This window comes from Corylus avellana, chromosome 2 (assembly GCF_965113065.1).
Source record: "Corylus avellana chromosome 2, dhCorAvel1.hap1.2, whole genome shotgun sequence".
Taxonomy (NCBI): domain Eukaryota; kingdom Viridiplantae; phylum Streptophyta; class Magnoliopsida; order Fagales; family Betulaceae; genus Corylus; species Corylus avellana.
The window spans coordinates 42,255,902-42,276,213 of record NC_142491.1 but is presented as its reverse complement, the minus strand read 5'-3'; the positions used below and the strand labels follow the sequence as shown (position 1 = coordinate 42,276,213).

General features: G+C 39.2%; 2 protein-coding genes across 2 annotated transcripts; one reads left to right on the top strand and one right to left on the bottom strand.

The window, feature by feature from the left end:
* The first annotated feature begins 11,750 nt into the window (after positions 1-11,750).
* Positions 11,751-20,288, top strand: LOC132171066 (B3 domain-containing transcription factor VRN1-like). Its single transcript, XM_059582320.2, has 3 exons — positions 11,751-11,885; positions 19,383-19,928; positions 20,016-20,288. The coding sequence occupies exons 1-3, from the start codon at positions 11,751-11,753 to the stop codon at positions 20,286-20,288; spliced, it is 954 nt and encodes a 317-aa protein (XP_059438303.2).
* Positions 12,821-17,973, bottom strand: LOC148587755 (B3 domain-containing protein At4g01580-like; the record flags this gene model as incomplete). The annotated part of the gene is made up of 2 exons (XM_088513399.1): positions 12,821-13,357; positions 17,956-17,973. Coding segments are annotated over 2 exons (555 nt in total), but the record flags the coding sequence as incomplete, so codon positions are not given.
* Positions 20,289-20,312: the final 24 nt, after the last annotated feature.

The window sequence follows — 20,312 nt, the reverse complement described above, 5'->3', positions numbered from 1 at the left end:
CAAATCATAAATAGAGTTTGGATCGAATAAATTCTTAAGGGTATTGTGATGTTGTTGCAACAAGCTCTTGATATTTAGAGTTTTACACTCTAGTTTTTCTCTTCATGAATCCAAGAAAAAAAAAAAAAAAAACTAAGGTGTAACCATGGAACAAATCAAGATGTTTATTTTGGGGATCAAATATAATTCTAAAGTAAAATTAAAAAATATATTTTTCAAAGTATATAAACTATGCTTTATATAATATATTCATGTCCAAAAACTATATTACACCTTCAAAATACATATAGTTAATTTTAAGTTCATATCTAAAAACAAGAAAAATAAACATCAATGAACACGACACACCTTAAAAAGTCATCAATTATCAGCAATTTTATTTCTCAATTAGACAACTAGATGATAATCTCAAAGAAAGTCATCATCCATAGATGAAAAGTCTTGTCTTGAAAATTACTAGACAATCTTTCAGCAATTTTAAAGTCTTGTCTTGAAAATGTTCATGGATTTTTTTGAGTAAAATAATTCAGTAGTTATTTTCTCGCCTGAACGGTTCAACCTAAAGGATAAAGTTTGAAGATAAAAAGCGAAGAATATGACCTATAAATATAAACAATTCATAAGGCAATGTTCTAATCTAATCTAATCTATCAATTTCTCATATTCCAAAAAATATTAATTTAAAATATTGGTAGTGAAAAAGGACAATCAATAATTAAAAAAAAGATAAAGAATCAACCACTCAAATAAAAAAAATGGAAAATAAAAATTGGCCGTGAAAAAAAACACAAGAGATCGAGAAAGAGAGAAAACTTGTACAAACTGACCTAAAAAGTGGAGGAAGAGACGTCACCCGAAGAAAATATTGGAACTTTTCTGTCCTGTCTTTAGAGATAGGGAATCGAGGGCCATTTTTTCGGTTTTAGTAGGTGTGATTTTAAAAAATATTATTTTTTAAAATTGTAAAAATATTTAATAAAATATATTAAAAAATATTTTTTTATCAAATATTTATTATGTGATTTTAGTTTAAATTCGTGTCTTGCTTTTATATATATATATATATATATATATATATATATATATATTCTTATTTTAGATTAAATATTTTTTAAATCGTAATGCCAAACGCTTTATGTTTTGTAATATTTTTTAAAAATATATATTATTCTTATAAAATCACAATCACAAACACGCCCTAAAAGAAAAAGATGATAAGCGAAAATTAAGGAAGACATACACGTCAATCTAAGTATTTTATGTGTATAGCTTTAGTTAAGGGTTAGCGGTGGCCGTAAGTAGCTGCTATATATACACATGTACACCTCAGATCGGAACAAATGAATACTTGCAAAATAAAAAGAGAAAATTAGACCAAAAATAAAAATACTTATAATTTTTACATGGATTTTAACCTAATATCAATTTATGAAATTAGTTTGATAATTTGATGGAACTTGATTAATTAGGAAAAAAAAAAAAAAAAAAAGGCGTGGAAATAGGTGAACACGCAATTCCCACGGTCCTTTTAATCTTAATTAATTCCTTGTTTGATTTTTTTATTGTAAACGACGTGGTTTGAAAGGCAACATGTTATTCATTGCTATTAAAAAGTAAAAGTTAAAGAAATGGGCACGGAATAAGAATTTTTTTCAAGGGGAAATAATTTATGAAAAGGGTTAAACATTAAATACCTTTGGGGCTTCATAACTTTATTTTTTCTCTTATATGGTTTTATTTTTATCACAGGAGGTTCCTGTGATTTTGATAATAGACCAAATTAGTCATTTTGTCAGTTGACTTAATGAAATTTTACGTGGACCAATTAAATGTTGACACGTGCCACTAACTTATTATATATTTTTTAAATTTAAAAAAAAAAACAAAAAAAAATTGGGGGTGGCCGAGCCATCCCCTTGGCCATTTGGGGGTGGCTGAAACCCATCCCTAGTGAGTACTGGGGGTGGCTCGGCCGAACAGTCACCCCCTTGGCTCCAACGGGGTGGCCGAGCCACCCCCAGTACCCACTGGGGGTGGTTTCGGTCACCCCCTTGGGCACCAAGGGGGTGGCTTGGCCACCCCCTTGGCTCCAACAGGGTGGCCGAGCCACCCCCAATACCCACTGGGGGTGGTTTCGGCCACCTCCTTGGGCACCAAAGAGCCACTCCCAATTTTTTTCCTTCTTTTTTATTTTTTTATTTTTTATTTTTATATAAAAAAAATACATTTTTTTTTTAAAAAAAATTAAGTGGGTGCCACGTGTCAACATTTGATTGGTTCATGTGGAATTTCGTCAAGTCAACTAACGGTCAACTGACGGAATGACTAATTTGATTTATTATCAAAATTATAGAGACCTTCTGTGATAAAAATGAAACTCTAGGTATGAAACCCAAGAAAGTATTTAGTATTTAACTCTTATGAAAAATGTGGTGCGTATGGTGAAGTTGATTTAATAATTAAAATAAGCACAAAATATCGTCAAACAATAATAAGTAGGTTTTGTCCCAACTTAAGCTTAATCTGACTCCACGCTATGAAGAGGCCATGGGCGAGTCAACCGGCCAGCGGGTCATTGTTTAATTTATTAATAATTCTTAGTAATATCATGTACGTGTTTGGTCGGTTACAGATCAGAAACTCCCAGTTAATATAGTTTTTTTTTTTTTTTTTTTTTTTTTTTTTTTGAGGGGAAACGAATGATTTCATTAAATAACTGCCAAAGATTCAGCCATTACAATGTCCCTAATACAAGGGGGAAGCGTTGTGAGCCATAGATGGTTTACATTCTCAGAGACTGCCATTTTGGCTAGCATATGTGCAGCCTCGTTTGCCGTTCGCCGAACATGGCAAATCTCCCATGAAGGACACCCCTTTAGCAGCTCCTTGGTCTCTTCCACTATCACACCATACCTGGTACAGTTTCGTTCTTCTCTCTTCATAGCATTCACCAGTTCAAGAGAGTCACCTTCTAGGATTGCATCCCGAATACCCAGCTGGCCCATTAGCATTACCGCAGTCCTTAGTGCCAGAGCTTCTGCTATCCCTGGGTCGCACACATAAGGCTTCGTCATACTCTGGGCTGCCAAAACTCCTCCAGAGCCATCACGCACCACAACGCCTGCACCCATCAGCTTCCTCTTGGGGTCTAGAGCCGCATCCCAGTTTAACTTCAGCCTACCGGTGGATGGTGGTTTCCACTTCTCCATTATTTTCATCTTTTCTTTTTGGGTACCATTCCGCACACCACTGGCAACAAGTCTGTGGAACTCCATTTGTTCTTTGGCTAATTTGTACACCTGAGTCGGATGAGTGAAAGAGCCCTCAAATATTACTTTATTTCTCCGTAGCCAAATCTGTCGGGCGACGCAAGCAGCGAGATCAAAATCTTCTTCCGGCAACCTCTCCCACATCTTCTGCAGGATACTACTGAAACCTTCCTCGTCACTGCTGCTTTTTTGTATTCGGACGCTTCCTTCCAACCAGACATCTTTTGCTGCCGGGCAACTCCACAATACATGCCCCACCGTTTCCACCTCCGTCTGGCATAGAGGACATATAGGGCTGTCAACAATTTTCCTCTTGAACAGATTTTCATTTGTCGGCAGAATGTTGTTGCAGGCTTGCCACATAAAAGGGGAAATTACTCTCGGCCCAGAGATTCTCCAAATGCGCTTCCAAAGTGGAGTTTGGCTATCAACCGAAGAGGAGCTACTGGCCATTCTATCTTTTAGCTCTTTAGCCAAGTGATATGCACTTCGTACCGAAAATTCCCCATTTTTATTTCCTACCCATACAACCCGGTCCTGCTGTGAATTGAAGCTCAGTGGGATGCTACAAATCTGGTCCGCCTCCGTTTCCATAAAGGTTGCTCGGATAAGAGGAATGTTCCACCATTTTGTATCATTGTCAATTAAGTCACATACTCTCGCCTCATCCCCTAAGAAATTCACCGGTGATTGGATGGCGTAGGTCGTTGGGGAATTCAGCCATCTATCCCCCCAGATTTTAATACTCCTCCCATCACCCACACGCCACACCAACCCTTCATTGAGTAGGTATTTCGCAGCCCAAATGCTCCTCCACACATACGACGACCTTTTGCTTTGCGGGGCCTCAATAAAATTGCTAGTGGGAAAATACTTCTCCTTCAAAATTCTGGCCACTAGAGATTCCGGGTTTTTAAGTATCCGCCACCCTTGTTTGGCAAGCAATGCAAGATTAAAGCTTTCTAAGTCTCGAAATCCCATTCCTCCCACCTCCTTTGCTTTCCCCAACTTGTCCCAACTCATCCATGCCACCTTTTTATCATTATCTTTATGTCCCCACCAAAACTTTGCCATCATTGAATTAATATCATGGCATAAAGTTTTTGGGAGCAAAAAGACACTCATTGTGTAAGTCGGGATAGCCTGCACGACCGCCTTTAATAAAATCTCTTTCCCTGCATGAGAGAGGAATTTCTCTTTCCATCCCTGCATTTTCTCCCAAATGCGCCCTTTGATTCCCGAGAGGGAGGTCACTTTTGATCTTCCAATAATAGCCGGTAGACCCAAATACCTCTCATATCGTTGTGAGGAATTAATGCCAGCTATTGTGAGAATGTGATCCCTCACAGCCATATCCGTGTTTTTGCTAAAAAATAATGATGTTTTCCCCATGTTTAGTTTTTGCCCGGATGCTTTCTCATAATCTTCTAGCACCTTTTTAAGGCAGTACCATTCCACCACATCCGCTCTACAAAAGAGTAAGCTGTCATCAGCAAAGAACAGATGTGATAATCTTGTTCCCCTCCTCGTAATTGGTAGCCCCGTAATTCCACCCGCTCTATCCATTTTATTTATTCCAGTGCTCAAACCTTCCGCACATAAAATAAAGAAATATGGTGAGAGCGGATCCCCTTGTCTCAAACCTCGGCTGGGACAAATTCTTCCATAGGGCTTTCCATTGATCAAGATAGAATAACTCACCGTCTTGATGCAGGTCATAAGCAAATTGACCCACCTAGGAGCAAAACCAATCTTATTCATTACTGTTTCCAGAAATTTCCATTCGACTCTGTCATAGGCCTTACTCATGTCCAATTTCAGAGCCATATATCCCTCCTGTCCTTTTAACCGAGTATCCATGGTGTGTAGAGCTTCAAAAGCGACAATCACATTATCAGATATTAGCCTCCCTGGGATGAACGCACTTTGATTGGGGGAAATGATGTCCCCCAACACTTTCTTCAATCTGTTTGCTAGGACTTTTGCAATTAGCTTGTAAACGACATTACAGAGACTAATTGGCCGAAACTCCGTAACGATGGAGGGATTCTTAATTTTGGGAATCAATACAATATAAGTTTCATTAATAGAATCCGTAAACACACCCCCATTAAGAAAATTTAAGACAGCTTCACATACCTTCGGGCGTACAGTGTCCCAGGATTTTTGGTAGAAACATGCAGCAAAGCCGTCAGGGCCCGGTGATTTCAGAGGCCCCATTTGCATTAGGGCCGTGTCTACCTCTTCCGCCACAAACCTCCGCAGCAACCAATCGTTCATTCCTGGGGTTACCCGTGCTTCTAAGCCCTCTAAACATTCATCAATACCCCTTGGATCCTCAGAGTGATACAGTTGCTTATAGAAATTTTCAAACACTTTGGCAATATCCTCCGGTTGGGTCCATTCTCGCCCTTCTGCATCCCACAACCTTTTGATGTGATTTACTCGCTTCCGATGACTAGCCCATGCATGAAAAAAAGGTGTGTTCCTGTCTCCTTTCTGATACCAATGCTGTTTTGCCCGTTGTTTCCACTTAACATCTTCTTGTTCTAGCAAATGTTCAATTTCGGCTTGTAGCATTTTTATCTCCTCTTGATCCCCCCTCCCATTCCTTTGTTGTAAGAGAGCAAGGAGCTTTGTTTTTTGTGCCACCTTTTTGCCAATGTTACCGTGTTTGTGCTGGCTCCACATTTTTAGTTTCCTTTGACATTGCTCTAGTCGGTGTTGCACGTCCTGCATGCTGTCTCCATAGGTCTCCCCTCCCTCCCAAGCTTCTTTTATAATATCTCCACATTCTGGATCCAGCCACCATCTATCTTCGAACTTGAACCCCCTAGCTCCGCCTATGCCATGCATTTGTTCTTTCTCAAACTTTAACAGCAACGGGTTATGATCCGAGGTCCTGGCTGCAAGTACGTGCACCTCTGCCTCACCATGTAGCTCGCACCAAGAGCGGTTTGCAACCGCACGGTCCAGCCGCACTGCTGTATTTTCACCCTCGGCACGCTTGTTCGACCAAGTATACCGTGGGCCAATGAAACCTAGATCACCAAGATGGCATTCCTCCAATACCGTCCGGAAATCTGCCATTTGCCCCTCCCTTCGCCGCAATTCTCCCGTTGTTTCTTCTTGATGGGTAATTTCGTTGAAATCACCAATGCATAGCCAGGCGTCCGGTGCATAGGTTTTCAACTGCTGCAACAAAGCCCATGATTCCTTTCTTTTTGATATGTTCGGATGGCCATAAAATCCGGTGAGCTTCCACGGAGTATCATTCCCATTCCTCTTCACAATAGCATTGATATGCCGTCGTGAATAGTTTTGTATTTCTAGTTCATGTTGTTCCTTCCATAACAAAGCAATTCCTCCACTTTTACCCACCGGGTCCACCGCAAACAAACCTTCAAAACCAAGCTTAACTCTGATCCATTCCATTCTTTTCTTGCTACTAATCGTTTCAATTAGAAACAAAAAATTGGGTTTCTTATCCCTAACCAAATGGCTAAGGTCACGAACTGTCCGGGGGTTCCCAAGCCCCCGGCAGTTCCAACTTATAATACTCATTGCTCCTGGCGGGGCTGGTTACCAGCCACCGCCACAACTTGATTACTCTCCTTTTCGTCAAGCCTTCCCTTCCTACATTTTTTCCTGTTATCATTCACCCCACTATCTGTCTTTTCAGCATTGTTTTTCCTTTTCTTATTCTCCTTTTTCTCCTCTTGTGCCCGTTCATTTTTCCCCCCTGCACCACGAGCCTGGCGCTTCCATTTTCTCACTGACCCGCCGTTCACACCCTCTTCCGTCTCCCCTCTTTCTTCCGTCTCCATTGCCGTGGCATGTGCAGTTTCCTCTTTTGATTTTCCATTCAATTCTGTTACCGTTACCCTCTTTCCCACGTGCTCCTTCAGCTGTAAAACAGGGCCTCCATCTTCCTTAATTTTGTTTTTTTCCCCCTTACATGTGTCCTCCTCTGCGTGCTTTACCATTTCTCGCTGCTTGGGTGAATGCATGTTATCACAAAAGGCAACTTCCTGTTGAGCCACGTTTGCACCCACTTTTCCATGTGCGTTAGCGTCTCCTGCCATATTCCTTCCCCGTTCCCCCATTAAGTCCTCCAGCTGGTTTATCGCAGAATCTTCTTCTTCATTAATATTTGCACCGTTCCTCCCCTTATTTTGGAAAGAATTTCCAATTCCACTCGATTCTCCAGAACCATAACGGTTCGATTGACTAGGGTTCCCCTGATCTCCGCGACTTTCCTTCCATGAGCTGGATCTTTTCCACGATGCGCCGTCAGAATTTCGACCGTCGCCCTGAAACTATGCTCCACTCCCCGCGCCACCCAATCTGCCGCGTGGCTCCTCCGCCCTGATCCATACCCCCCATGGTTTGGGCCCATCCCCCTCCTTCTTCCGATAGGATTTCTTTACCGGACACCCTTTCTCCCCATGCAGAATTCTCCCACATTCGAAGCAACAATGAGGAAGACGTTCATACTTAAAATAGACCCAATGATCTTTCCCTCCCACTGATAACATGCGCCCACGTTCCAATGGATTGTAAAGATTAACATTCACCCGGATCCTCAAGCACCGTCCCCACCCACTTCCGTCTCCGGCGACATCAACATCTTCTAGCTCTCCCAGTGACTCACCTATCTTTTTGCCCACTCCTTTGTTCATGCAAATTAAGGGCATGTCATGCACTTGGATCCACACAGGGGAATGAGAGAATATCATCTGGGCCGGAGGTACATCTCCATCAAATTCATTAAGAACAAGAATTTGTCTATCGAACGACCATGGTCGCCCTTCCATCACCATCTGCTTGTCCTCCATATTCTCAAACTCAAAGACCCACACATTATCCTGTACTTCACTGAATATCACCGACCCCGCTGTACGCCAAATCCGCGATAGCACAGTTTTGAAGGCTTCCTTATTGACCTTCTTGTCTTCACCAATACGACCCACTAAACACCGCACTCCCTTTTCCCGATCAGTCACCACATCCCCTTCAGAGATATTGATCCCCACTTTCTCGCCGCCTATGAGAGACATCCTCCCGCACATATTCGCCAAAACCTCCTCCATTCTGTAATCTAGCAGCCAGGCCCTTCACTCTGTCTCCAGAAGAAAGACTCTACCCTCTATCCTAGTTATCTCCAAGAGAGAAACTAGCGAGGACCCCTGTCAAAAAAACTCAGTTAATATAGTTTTAAATACATCAATTGACATTCAACTATATATAACTTAAATATTCATATTATTGCTACCTTGTTTTAAAATAAAATATGATATTATTGCTAGCTTGTTTAATTTTTTTAATTTTTTTATTTTTTGATATTATTGCCCTCAGCGTCATCACTCCAGCCATATCAACATGCTTATTTCAACTTTCTCTTCAGTACTGTGTTTGGTTAGCTAGAAAATATATTTGAATAATGGAAAACTTTTCTTTTTTTTTTGGTTGTTTGAAACGGATTGGGATCTCCTAGAATTTCCTTTAAATTTGAGATTCTCAAATTCATAAATCTCAACTATTCATCTAATCTAAGCGTCTAAAATAAGTCATGTTTTAATATTTAATGAGAAAACATGATTTATTAAATTCCTTGAGAATAACTTATATTAGATGAACGGGTGAGGGAATATGATATGCATGATTTGATAATTTACCAATCCACTTCATATTCGTAATTTGAAACTTACGCATGATGGTGTGTAAATTGAAATAATATATATATTTTTTTAAATTCAATATACTAAAAATACTTATAATTTTTGTATGCATTTTAAACACATATTAATTTATATATATATATATATATATATATATATATATATTAAAAAATTTGATAATTTGATGTAACTTGATTGATTAGAAAAAAAGAGTGTGGAAATAGGTGAACACGCAATTCCCGCGGTCCTTTCAATCTTAATTCCTTGTATATATATTCCTGCGGTCCTTTCAATCTTAATTCCTTGTGTGTATATATATATATAAGTCATAACCATGGTTTTAAAATCTTAATTTATTGTTTTTCAGCTAAGGACCATAGTTGGCATACTATGAGATAGTGCGGTACTAACAACCTTGTTGAGTCATTTCATTTCCATGTGTTCCCCAGTCCCCACGATTGAAGGTAAAAGGAGGGAGGTGGGGTTGATTTTTACTAATAATAAGACATATCAAGGCAAAAGGTAACTACACTAGTTCGAATTCACTTATATTCTCTCTCCATTTATGCGGACATAAAAAAAAATAATAATAATAAAATAAAAAGTCATTTGATAACGCCAAAAAATTATTCTTTCAAGGAGAAATCATTTATGAAAAAAATATGTTGCGTACGGTGAAGTTGATTTCATAATTTTTTTATTTTTGATATGCCCGCACAAGAGAGGGAGGGGAATTTGAACTAGTGAATCCGCTTCATTAGACGTGGTCCTAGCCGATTGAGCTACCTCTTGAGGACGATTTCATAATTAAAATAAGCACAAATATCGTCAAACAAGTAGGATTTGCCCAACTTAATTAATTAAGCGTAATCTGACTCCACACTATGAAGTGGGCGGGTCTACCGTCGACGGGTCATTGTTTTATTATTAATTCAATTAGTAAAATCATGTGTTTGGTGGGTTACCCATCAGAAACTCCAGTTGATATAGTTTTAAATACATCAGTTGACATTTACAATGATATTATTGCTACCTTGTTTATTTTATTTTTATTTTTTGATATTATTTCCCTGCGTCAGCATCATCGGGGGTCAAGGACGCAGTACCCAGCAATAATGCCATAACAATATGCTTAATTAGGTTGAATTGTGGAAAACTTCTAGGATTTTTTTGGTCGTTTAAACTTCAGTAAAATTCCTTATCAATAATTTTTTATATTTTATTTTTATGTCTATACAAAAAGGGATGAGATTCGAATTAGAGACTTCTGCTTTATGAGATATGGTCCTAAGCCGATTGAGTTACTTCTTGAAGACCCTTATCAATAATCTAAGAAAGGAGAGAGAGCCGTACACAATAAATAAACTAATCTCTTCATTTATAAAAATTTATTTCCTCATATGCTTCAAGACTCGAGTCACCTTAAAAAATTACCATTTGTGTTTGTAGGAAAATATATTTTCAGAAAAAAAAAAGGGGAAATTTTTACTTACCACACTTATGGTTTTTTATCATTTTTGTAATATGTCATTAATTTTTTTTATAAAAAATGTCAATTTAAGGTTATTATATTTCAAAAGTTTGCAATGACAACCATTCCGTCCAAATTCAGAGTTAAATTCTAACGGAGTAAGTTAAATCCTCAAAATACCACTGTTCAAATTTAAGATATTTTTATTATTTTATAAACATTTTTAAGGTATTTTGGAAATTTCACTCATCAACACGTTTGATTTGACGCTTAATTTTGATAAAAATGTTGATATTGCAAATTTCTCAAAAATAATAACCATAAATTAACATTAAAAAAATAATAATTCAAGAATATAAAGCGGAATTTTTTCAAAACAAAAAGCATGTTATAAACAAATTTCCTAGAAAGGGCCTAGGTGGGCAATAATGCGTTGGAGTTGAATGCCTTTTGAGGAGGTTGTTAGTGCATGCTACCGAAGCCCACATGGCATGAAAATAAGAAAGAAACGTGCCACTTCTACGAAAAGGCACAACAAGAAGATCTGGCATGCATGCGACCTGCCCTTCTTCTTTTGATTTTTTTTTTTTTTAGTTTACTTTTGTTAGAGGGAAATATCCTATTGACTCTATTTTTAATATCCCGGTCGTCATCATTATTAATTGTATGTTGACATTAATTAGCACCCTCATCATTATTATTATTAATTATATTTCATATTAGCATTTGTTACAACAATTACAACCTTTGATCCTCTCCTTTTCCTGGACATTGGACCGACACAGAATGTTCATTTTTCATTTTTTTTTTTTTCAGATGAAAAGCCAACCAGATTGAGTGAGCTAACAAAACAATTACCAGTGGGTTTATTATACTCAATATATAGTTTGCTATAACAAATCCAAGAACAATAGGTCCAATTCACATGGATTGGAACGGCTTGAGAACGAGTTGACAGAGATTTGCCCAATCAAAAAACTTTTCTATATGTACCACTTAAAATAGTCTCTTGAACCTCCATTTTGATTTGTTTCATGAGATCCAAAATGAATAGGGATACGGACCAGACCCAGTACCAGGTCAAGAGAGAGGCTCGGCACAAAACCAATACGACCGGCAGATAATAATCACCCGTATCCGTTATCCACGTATGTCAATGTGTTGGAATCTGTGTGCATGCATGCATAAACAGACCCTTGCGCTTCTCCTTCCAGAACAGCTCCTCGTTTTTCTCCCTCTCCTTCCATAACAGGAGGGGGAGCAGAGCAGAGTATAAGAGTAGCTTCCAGGCATTTACATCGTGGGATCAACCGTCTTGATTTTATTACTATGGCAGCGAATGATTCAAGGACTCGCCGGACTAGAGTGGCGCCCAACCACCGGCCGTCAAGTTCTATGGCGGGTACAAGACCATCGCATTTCTTCAAGATCATACTCCCCTCTACCATTCACGACAATAAACTCGTAATGCCTTCTCACTACGGACCTTGCTTGCTTGCAATTATTCTTGTCTCTTTGTCTTTCATTTGTTGAATATTCTGGTGATGTTGCATGCAGTATTGTAAAAAAAAATTTCCTTTCACAAAGTCAACCATACACTCTTAACTAGTAAATCAATTATGAACTTTAACACCAATTTGCAAATAACTATATAATAAAAATTGTAATGCCTCGAGCATTTTCCGTTCAAAATTGTAGAGGCCTTCTTTCTGCAAAATCTTCAATAATATAGCTAACCAAATTGCCTAATTAACTTTCAATCCGAGACAAAAATAGTAAGAGTTGTATTAATCATTGGGACAGCAAAGATGTTTGATCATTCTATTTATCACTTAGTACTCTTAACAACAATCTTGCTTCATTGTTGTTTAGAAAACATTATGAGACTTCAATCTGTGTTGTACATGATTGCTTTTCCCTCATTTCATTTTAGGTAATTTTTAATTGGCTAAAAAGTTAAATCCATAACAGGGGAAGAATCTTGAAGAAGCTAGATCAACCTTTAAACAATTAATTGAAGTTATTGGTTTGTGCGGTACTTATTATAACCCATATATTTATTATCTGCATCACACATGTTTCCTTAATTTCATTTCACATTGTAATTGAGACAACATAACTCACCTTGGCCTGGTGGTTGCAGAGGATCCCTGTAAAGTTTGTAATGGAATTTGGGGATGAACTTTCTAATGTTACTACACTCACTGTTCCTAATGGCCATTTTTGGCAAGTGGGATTGGAGAAAGACAACAAGGAGATTTGGTTTGATGATGGTTGGCAGGATTTTATGGAACACCATTCTATTCATTATGGCTACTTTTTAAAATAAATTTACTTTTATTCAATTCAAACACAAAATGATCACATCGTGTAGAATTAGAGAGGCTCACCAAAGGATGTCATGTTCGTCCACGTATATGAAATGGGCGCACGAAGGTCATGAACGAAGGACTTGTAGGCTTCAACATTTTGGCTGCTTCGATTGCTCTCTCCCTTCCTTCTGCAGACGACTCATCAAAAAAACTTTTTCCAACCAACATTTCTCTATTTTCTTCATGTTTTGCGGACAACTCATCCGAGTGAGACATTTCATTTTCGTTCAACTTGTCGTGCCTTGATTTTGTTGCATCATCTAAGCCTATTATGTCCACTGCATCTTCCAATTCACAATCTTTGCTCCATGGATACTGAATCTTAGTTGCAATATTATCAAACACAAGAACATGGAATTTTGAATTTCCTTCATATCTAAAGACTAAAAAGTAGCCATAATGAATAGAATGGTGTTCCATAAAATCCTGCCAACCATCATCAAACCAAATCTCCTTGTTGTCTTTCTCCAATCCCACTTGCCAAAAATGGCCATTAGGAACAGTGAGTGTAGCAACATTAGAAAGTTCATCCCCAAATTCCATTACAAACTTTACAGGGATCCTCTGCAACCACCAGGCCAAGGTGAGTTATGTTGTCTCAATTACAATGTGAAATGAAATTAAGGAAACATGTGTGATGCAGATAATAAATATATGGGTTATAATAAGTGTTGCACAAACCAATAACTTCAATTAATTGTTTAAAGGTTGATCTAGCTTCTTCAGGATTCTTCCCCTGTTATGGATTTAACTTTTTAGCCAATTAAAAATTACCTAAAATGAAATGAGGGAAAAGCAATCATGTACAACACGGATTGAAGTCTCATAATGTTTTCTAAACAACAATGAAGCAAGATTGTTGTTAAGAGTACTAAGTGATAAATAGAATGATCAAACATCTTTGCTGTCCCAGTAATTAATACAACTCTTACTATTTTTGTCTCGGATTGAAAGTTAATTAGGCAATTTGGTTAGCTATATTATTGAAGATTTTGCAGAAAGAAGGCCTCTACAATTTTGAACGGAAAATGCTCGAGGCATTACTGTTGAGGCAGTTTTCCGTCATGATGACGTGGAATGGACTCCGAGTAACTGAGGATTTAACTGAGCATGGAAAACAAAGAAAGAGGATCAAAGCTGCCGGCGTTGTCCGGCCGGTGGAAGCTCCGATGCCTAAGTTAGTCACAGTGTTTAAGGAAAATATAACTTGCAGATTATGAGTGATATAAAGTATATGCAAGATATTCAATTGTGGAAGGTAAAAAGGAGATTCAGAGAGTAAAGAGGTTGAAAAACCCCTCCCTGAAAGTTGTGCGGAGGTCCCCTTTTATAGGGGTTTTAGAAGTAGCAGATATTTCTCACCTTAGTGGAAGGTGACATGGTGCTGAGGGTCTGAGGGTGCTGAGTGTTCTGAGTGTACCGAGTGTGCTGGTTTTACCGAGTGTACCGGGCATACCGATTTTACCGAGTTTACCGAGTGTGCTGAGGGGTGCTGTATTTATTGTTTTACTGTTGGAAAAATATGATCCAACAAACCAGTTTTGCTTTACTGTTATCACTGAATCTGCCAGGAATTTGGAGAAAGGTTCTCCGACGAGCTTCATCAGAAAAGCTAGATGAAACTCTGCAACTTCTTTCCAACGATGAGTGACAATCACCAATCTAAAAAAGAAGACTGTAACTTGGGCCATGCATGTCTTTCCACCTGGCCACACACGTGGACTCATATCAACAACGTGGCCAGCAAGCAGTAAGCCAGCAATTCCAACAACCATGTCTCCTCATCGACCAAAACTTGGACCATCAGTTGTCGAGAGTCATCATGCCAAAAATCGCTGAGCATCACCTTAGCTAAAGTACCATAGTTGCCGAGCCTGCTTCGGCCGACGTCACCATCGCTGAGTCTGCCTCGATTTTGACCCATGCTCGGTTTCACCTAGCTGACCTTCGGCATGGCTCACAACCATCAGTTGTGCACTATTACTATAGCAGAGCTTTCTTCAGACTGGGGTTCTTCAAGTCAGAACCATACCATCTTCGGATTAAATGAATCAAAGTTTTGCTATCTTTGGATTGCCAAAGCTGCCAAGCCTGTTTCAGTAAAGCACTGCGCATGCCATTGCTGAGCTTGCCTTAGGCAAAATCATGATAGCCAAGTCTGTTTTGGAAGGTAAGCCACGAGCTATTTTCGGTTCACCCAAAACCAAGCTTCGTTATACTGGGTTCACTAAGACCGAGCTTTGCCGTATTCGGTTCACCAAGACAGTGAAGCTATCTTCGAGGTTACAAATCCGAACTTTGTCGTTCTCAGATTGTAAGTTACAAACCCAGTATCGACATAGAAAATTCCAACATGGAATTTCCTCAAAATTGCCAACCCGGCTTCGGTTCCATCTTACAGACCCAGCCATGGGTTCATCTGAACGAGTTCTGGCCCAAACTCGATTTCATATCACCCAAAGAATCTCCAGATTTCACATCAAAATGTCTGCAAACAGATTCAGTAAACTTATATTCGGTTTACCGAGGTTAAGCTTATCTCATGATTCAGCAAACCCATACCCGGTTCATCACCACTCTCAGTTCATCAAACCATGAGGCCATCTTCGGATTAACAAGACCGAGCCTTACAATCCTTGAACAGCCAGGACTTAACATTTTCTACAATCACCATGACCGAGCTTGTTTCGGATCGTGGGTCAGTGGGATCAAGCCTTGCCATCTTCGAAATTGCCAAAAAAGGCTAAGCTTGCTTTGATCGAGCAATGCCATCACCGAGCTTGACCAGCCGAATGTCATCACTGCCGAGCTTGCCTCGGCCAGGCAGCACCATGACTCAGTATGCTCCGAACCATAAGTCAATTTGGGTTCAGCATTTTGCCTCGCCAGCAGACCAGCCCGCGAACCAGTAAGCTTATCGAGTTTGCCAAAGCATTATCGACGACAGTGTCGCCGGACCAGTGAAGAAGGAAAAACTGAGATGATGCCCCTGCAAGGTCATTAGCTGCACCATCATTCAGTCCCAACAGTGAGCTTGAAGGCTCACTATGAATCTGCAACACCACTAGCGACCCCGCGGTTTCCATCACTGAACTCTGCAACAGCCTCCATGACCAGCTCTAGACAAACAAAACCGACTTACACCTCGGTGAGTTCCCTCCAGGTATCACTCTTACCCCATAAAAATTGAGGTACATATTTTATATTCAACTCCTAAAGCTTCAAAAAACCAAAGTGACAACAAGTCTTTTAGGTTTATTAATGCTCAAATTATTATAAATTGTCTCTGTTAATCATGTTTTACCGAGTTATTTTCATTGCTCGGATACATGCATTTGTTTGGTTTCTCATTTTTTGCAGAAAACCGAACTGGTAAAAACCGATCCATTCTCTGAAATATGAAATTTTCATAGTTTGTCAAAACTAGGAAATTGGGGGGTAATTATTGGGTCGTGGATCAGCTGTGCTAGGCCTCTACTAGCCCATAACTTATGCTTGTATTTGGAATCATGGGCTTGAGTGCCGAAACTTTCAAAGAAAGCTATAGTCCAGGTTCAAATCACTCAGCTTCGCTGAAAGAAACTCAGCGTTCGACTCCCATTGGAACACTAGCTGCAATTCTCACAACTACTGCAATTTATCCAGTTTTTGTGTTGTTATTTGGAGCCCTTGCAACCAAAAAGAAGCTATTGGCAGACATACTACTTACAACTACAGTTGCTTGGCCTTTACCAGCCATCATATATATTGGAATCATTCTTTCGACATTAGGGGCTGCACTTCAAAGGCTGATAGATGGCTGGTGTGAACTTATTTTCCTTCCTCCTAGATCTTCTAGATGCTCCCAACTGGCGTCCTCGGTGGAAATTTCACTATTGAAGCTTCTCTCTTCTTGGAGCAAGCCAAAATGCACCCAGAGAATTGGTGTCCAAATTCCCCTGGTATTCTGCAGGCCATGAGGTAAATTGCTAGAAAATGTACCTTGCCATCCAAAACGTGCTGACTTTGCAAACTGCATGAAGAAAAAACTGAGCATGCTGAGCATGCTGAACATCCGAGCATGCCGAGCATACCGAACATCCGAGCATGCCGAACATCCGAGCATGCCGAGCTCAACAGGCCTAGGGGTGTAAACGAGCCGAGCTTGAGCGAGCTTCCCTTGTTCAAGCTTGGCCATATTACTCGAGCTCAAGGGCGAGCCAAAAAAATCGAGCTCGAGTTAATAATAAGTCGAGTCGAGCCAGCTCAGCGAGCTGGCTCTTATATTTAATGTTTTTGTTTTAAATTTTTTTTTTTTAACTTTAAGTACTCTTAAATGGCTTAAGAAGTTAGTTTACATATGAGTATTTGCTTAGCCTGGCTAGTCGAGTATGGAGCCTGAGTCAATACAGTAAGGCATTTGGTTTTAAAGAGAGAGGATATGCATCATTTTATAGATAAGTAAACTTGGAGATTGATGTTTTCTTCATAATGTGGGACAAGTTAACAGATTGCATTCAGACTGCATTGGGACAACGCCCCCTACAAAAAAATATTTTTTTAACGTTTCTCTCTCAATCCCCCTCACTAGTCACAACGGATCTTCCACCTGAACTCTCATTTCCCACTCTCTCACTCTCACTCACCAGACATGTTGTGATAGTGTTTGAGTCTGTTTGATTCTGTTTGATTCATCAATAGTTTATACCTTTCGCAATCTCCCTCAATAGTTTCTGCTTGATTCTTTTTCCTTTCGTTTGAATCTGCTCTAATTGAATCGAGGTTTTTTTAATGATTGCTCTCTCTCTCTCTTTCATCACGAAAGGTCTAGAATTTTTCATTCTCTAACGCTTAAATATAAATGCAATTTTAAGGTTTTAATAATTATGAGATTTATAATTAATTATCTATTACTTAGTTTATATATATATATATATATATATATACACACACTCGAGCTTATACGAGCTGTTCACGAGCTTAGCCGAGTCGAGCCGAGCTTGCTTCGTTTAATATTCGAGCCAGGATTTGTGTTCATGAAGTGCTTCATTTAATATTCGAGTCGAGCACGAGCCGAGCTTATGCGAGCCGAGCCCAAGCTTGCTCGCGAGACGCTTCGCTCACTTAACAGCCCCAACAGCCAACAAAACTCTCAATTCTACTCTCGGAAAATATACTTGAACTAAGCGCTTTTCCGAGAGTCACCTTTTGGAAAAGTATTTATAACACTTTCCAACCCTTTGGCGAAATATAGCCTGAGATTTTCCCGAGCGTAACTCGGCGAAACGTCGCTAAGGCGCTTTCCCAAAGAAGAGTTCGAAGATATAGCTGAACAAAGCGCTTTCCAAACTTAACCTTTACTCAAAAGGTTCTACGTCGGAGAAATATAGCCAGAAAAGTTCCCGAACGTATTTCGGTAAACATCACTAAGGCACTTTCCTGATGATGAAGTTCATAAGCATCCTTACAAACTATAAACGCCCGCCAAGTATCTAGCCTTCGCACCAAACGCCTTCCCAACGCAAACATTCAAGCTATTATATTCAAACCGAATATTCTCGCAACCATGCATTCACATAAGAGATTCCCATTATTATAACTAACTTATAACCTATGGGAATCGGGGGGTAACTGTTGGGTCATATTTTTCCAACAGTAAAACAATAAATACAGCACCCCTCAGCACACTCGGTAAACTCGGTAAAATCGGTACTCTCGGTACACCCGGTACACTCGGTAAAACCAGCACACTCGGTACACTCAGCACCCTCAAAACACTCAGCACCCTCAGCACCATGTCACCTTCCACTAAGGTGAGAAATATCTGCTACTTCTAAACCCCTATAAAAGGGGACCTCCGCACAACTTTCAGGGAGGGGTTTTTCAACCTCTTTACTCTCTGAATCTCCTTTTTACCTTCCACAATTGAATATCTTGCATATACTTTATATCACTCATAATCTGCAAGTTATATTTTCCTTAAACATTGTGACTAACTTAGGCATCGGAGCTTCCACCGGCCGGACAACGCCGGCAGCTTTGATCCTCTTTCTTTGTTTTCCATGCTCAGTTAAATCCTCAGTTACTCGGAGTCCATTCCACGTCATCATGACGGAAAACTGCCTCAACAATAATGCCTCGAGCATTTTCCGTTCAAAATTGTAGAGGCCTTCTTTCTGCAAAATCTTCAATAATATAGCTAACCAAATTGCCTAATTAACTTTCAATCCGAGACAAAAATAGTAAGAGTTGTATTAATTACTGGGACAGCAAAGATGTTTGATCATTCTATTTATCACTTAGTACTCTTAACAACAATCTTGCTTCATTGTTGTTTAGAAAACATTATGAGACTTCAATCCGTGTTGTACATGATTGCTTTTCCCTCATTTCATTTTAGGTAATTTTTAATTGGCTAAAAAGTTAAATCCATAACAGGGGAAGAATCCTGAAGAAGCTAGATCAACCTTTAAACAATTAATTGAAGTTATTGGTTTGTGCAGCACTTATTATAACCCATATATTTATTATCTGCATCACACATGTTTCTTTAATTTCATTTCACATTGTAATTGAGACAACATAACTCACCTTGGCCTGGTGGTTGCAGAGGATCCCTGTAAAGTTTGTAATGGAATTTGGGGATGAACTTTCTAATGTTGCTACACTCACTGTTCCTAATGGCCATTTTTGGCAAGTGGGATTGGAGAAAGACAACAAGGAGATTTGGTTTGATGATGGTTGGCAGGATTTTATGGAACACCATTCTATTCATTATGGCTACTTTTTAGTCTTTAGATATGAAGGAAATTCAAAATTCCATGTTCTTGTGTTTGATAATACTGCAACTGAGATTCAGTATCCATGGAGCAAAGATTGTGAATTGGAAGATGCAGTGGACATAATAGACTTAGATGATGCAACAAAATCAAGGCACGACAAGTTGAACGAAAATGAAATGTCTCACTCGGATGAGTTTTCCGCAAAACATGAAGAAAATAGAGAAATGTTGGTTGGAAAAAGATTTTTTGATGAGTCGTCTGCAGAAGGAAGGGAGAGAGCAATCGAAGCAGCCAAAATGTTGAAGCCTACAAGTCCTTCGTTCATGACCTTCGTGCGCCCATTTCATATACGTGGACGAACACGACATCCTTTGGTGAGCCTCTCTAATTCTACACGATGTGATCATTTTTTAAAATAAATTTACTTTTATTCAATTAAATCCTTGTCTGTTGTTGTGCAGTATGTGCCTTCTGGATTTGCTAAAAAGTATCTTATTGGGCATGCGTCTGTCAAACTTCAGACTTGTGATGGAAAACAATGGCATGCCCCGTGCTCTCACAATAATCTTTCACGTACGCGTTCATCAAGGAGTATAGGGAGATGGGCAGGATTTTGCAGGGACAATCATTTAGAAGTAGGAGATGTTTGTGTCTTTGAGCTCATCAAGATGAATCCTGTTTTGCTTAACGTCTCAATATTTCACGTGGCTGACTACATTTTGACTAAGAAATGATAACTTGTCTAAACTCAGGATCTG

Coding starts and splice junctions, on each gene's coding strand:
- LOC132171066 (XM_059582320.2), top strand. CDS start 11,751: ATGGCAGCGAATGATTCAAGGACTCGCCGGACTAGAGTGGCGCCCAAC. Junction 11,886..19,382: donor CCATTCACGACAATAAACTC/GTAATGCCTTCT, acceptor TGGTGGTTGCAG/AGGATCCCTGTAAAGTTTGT. Junction 19,929..20,015: donor GACGAACACGACATCCTTTG/GTGAGCCTCTCT, acceptor GTTGTTGTGCAG/TATGTGCCTTCTGGATTTGC.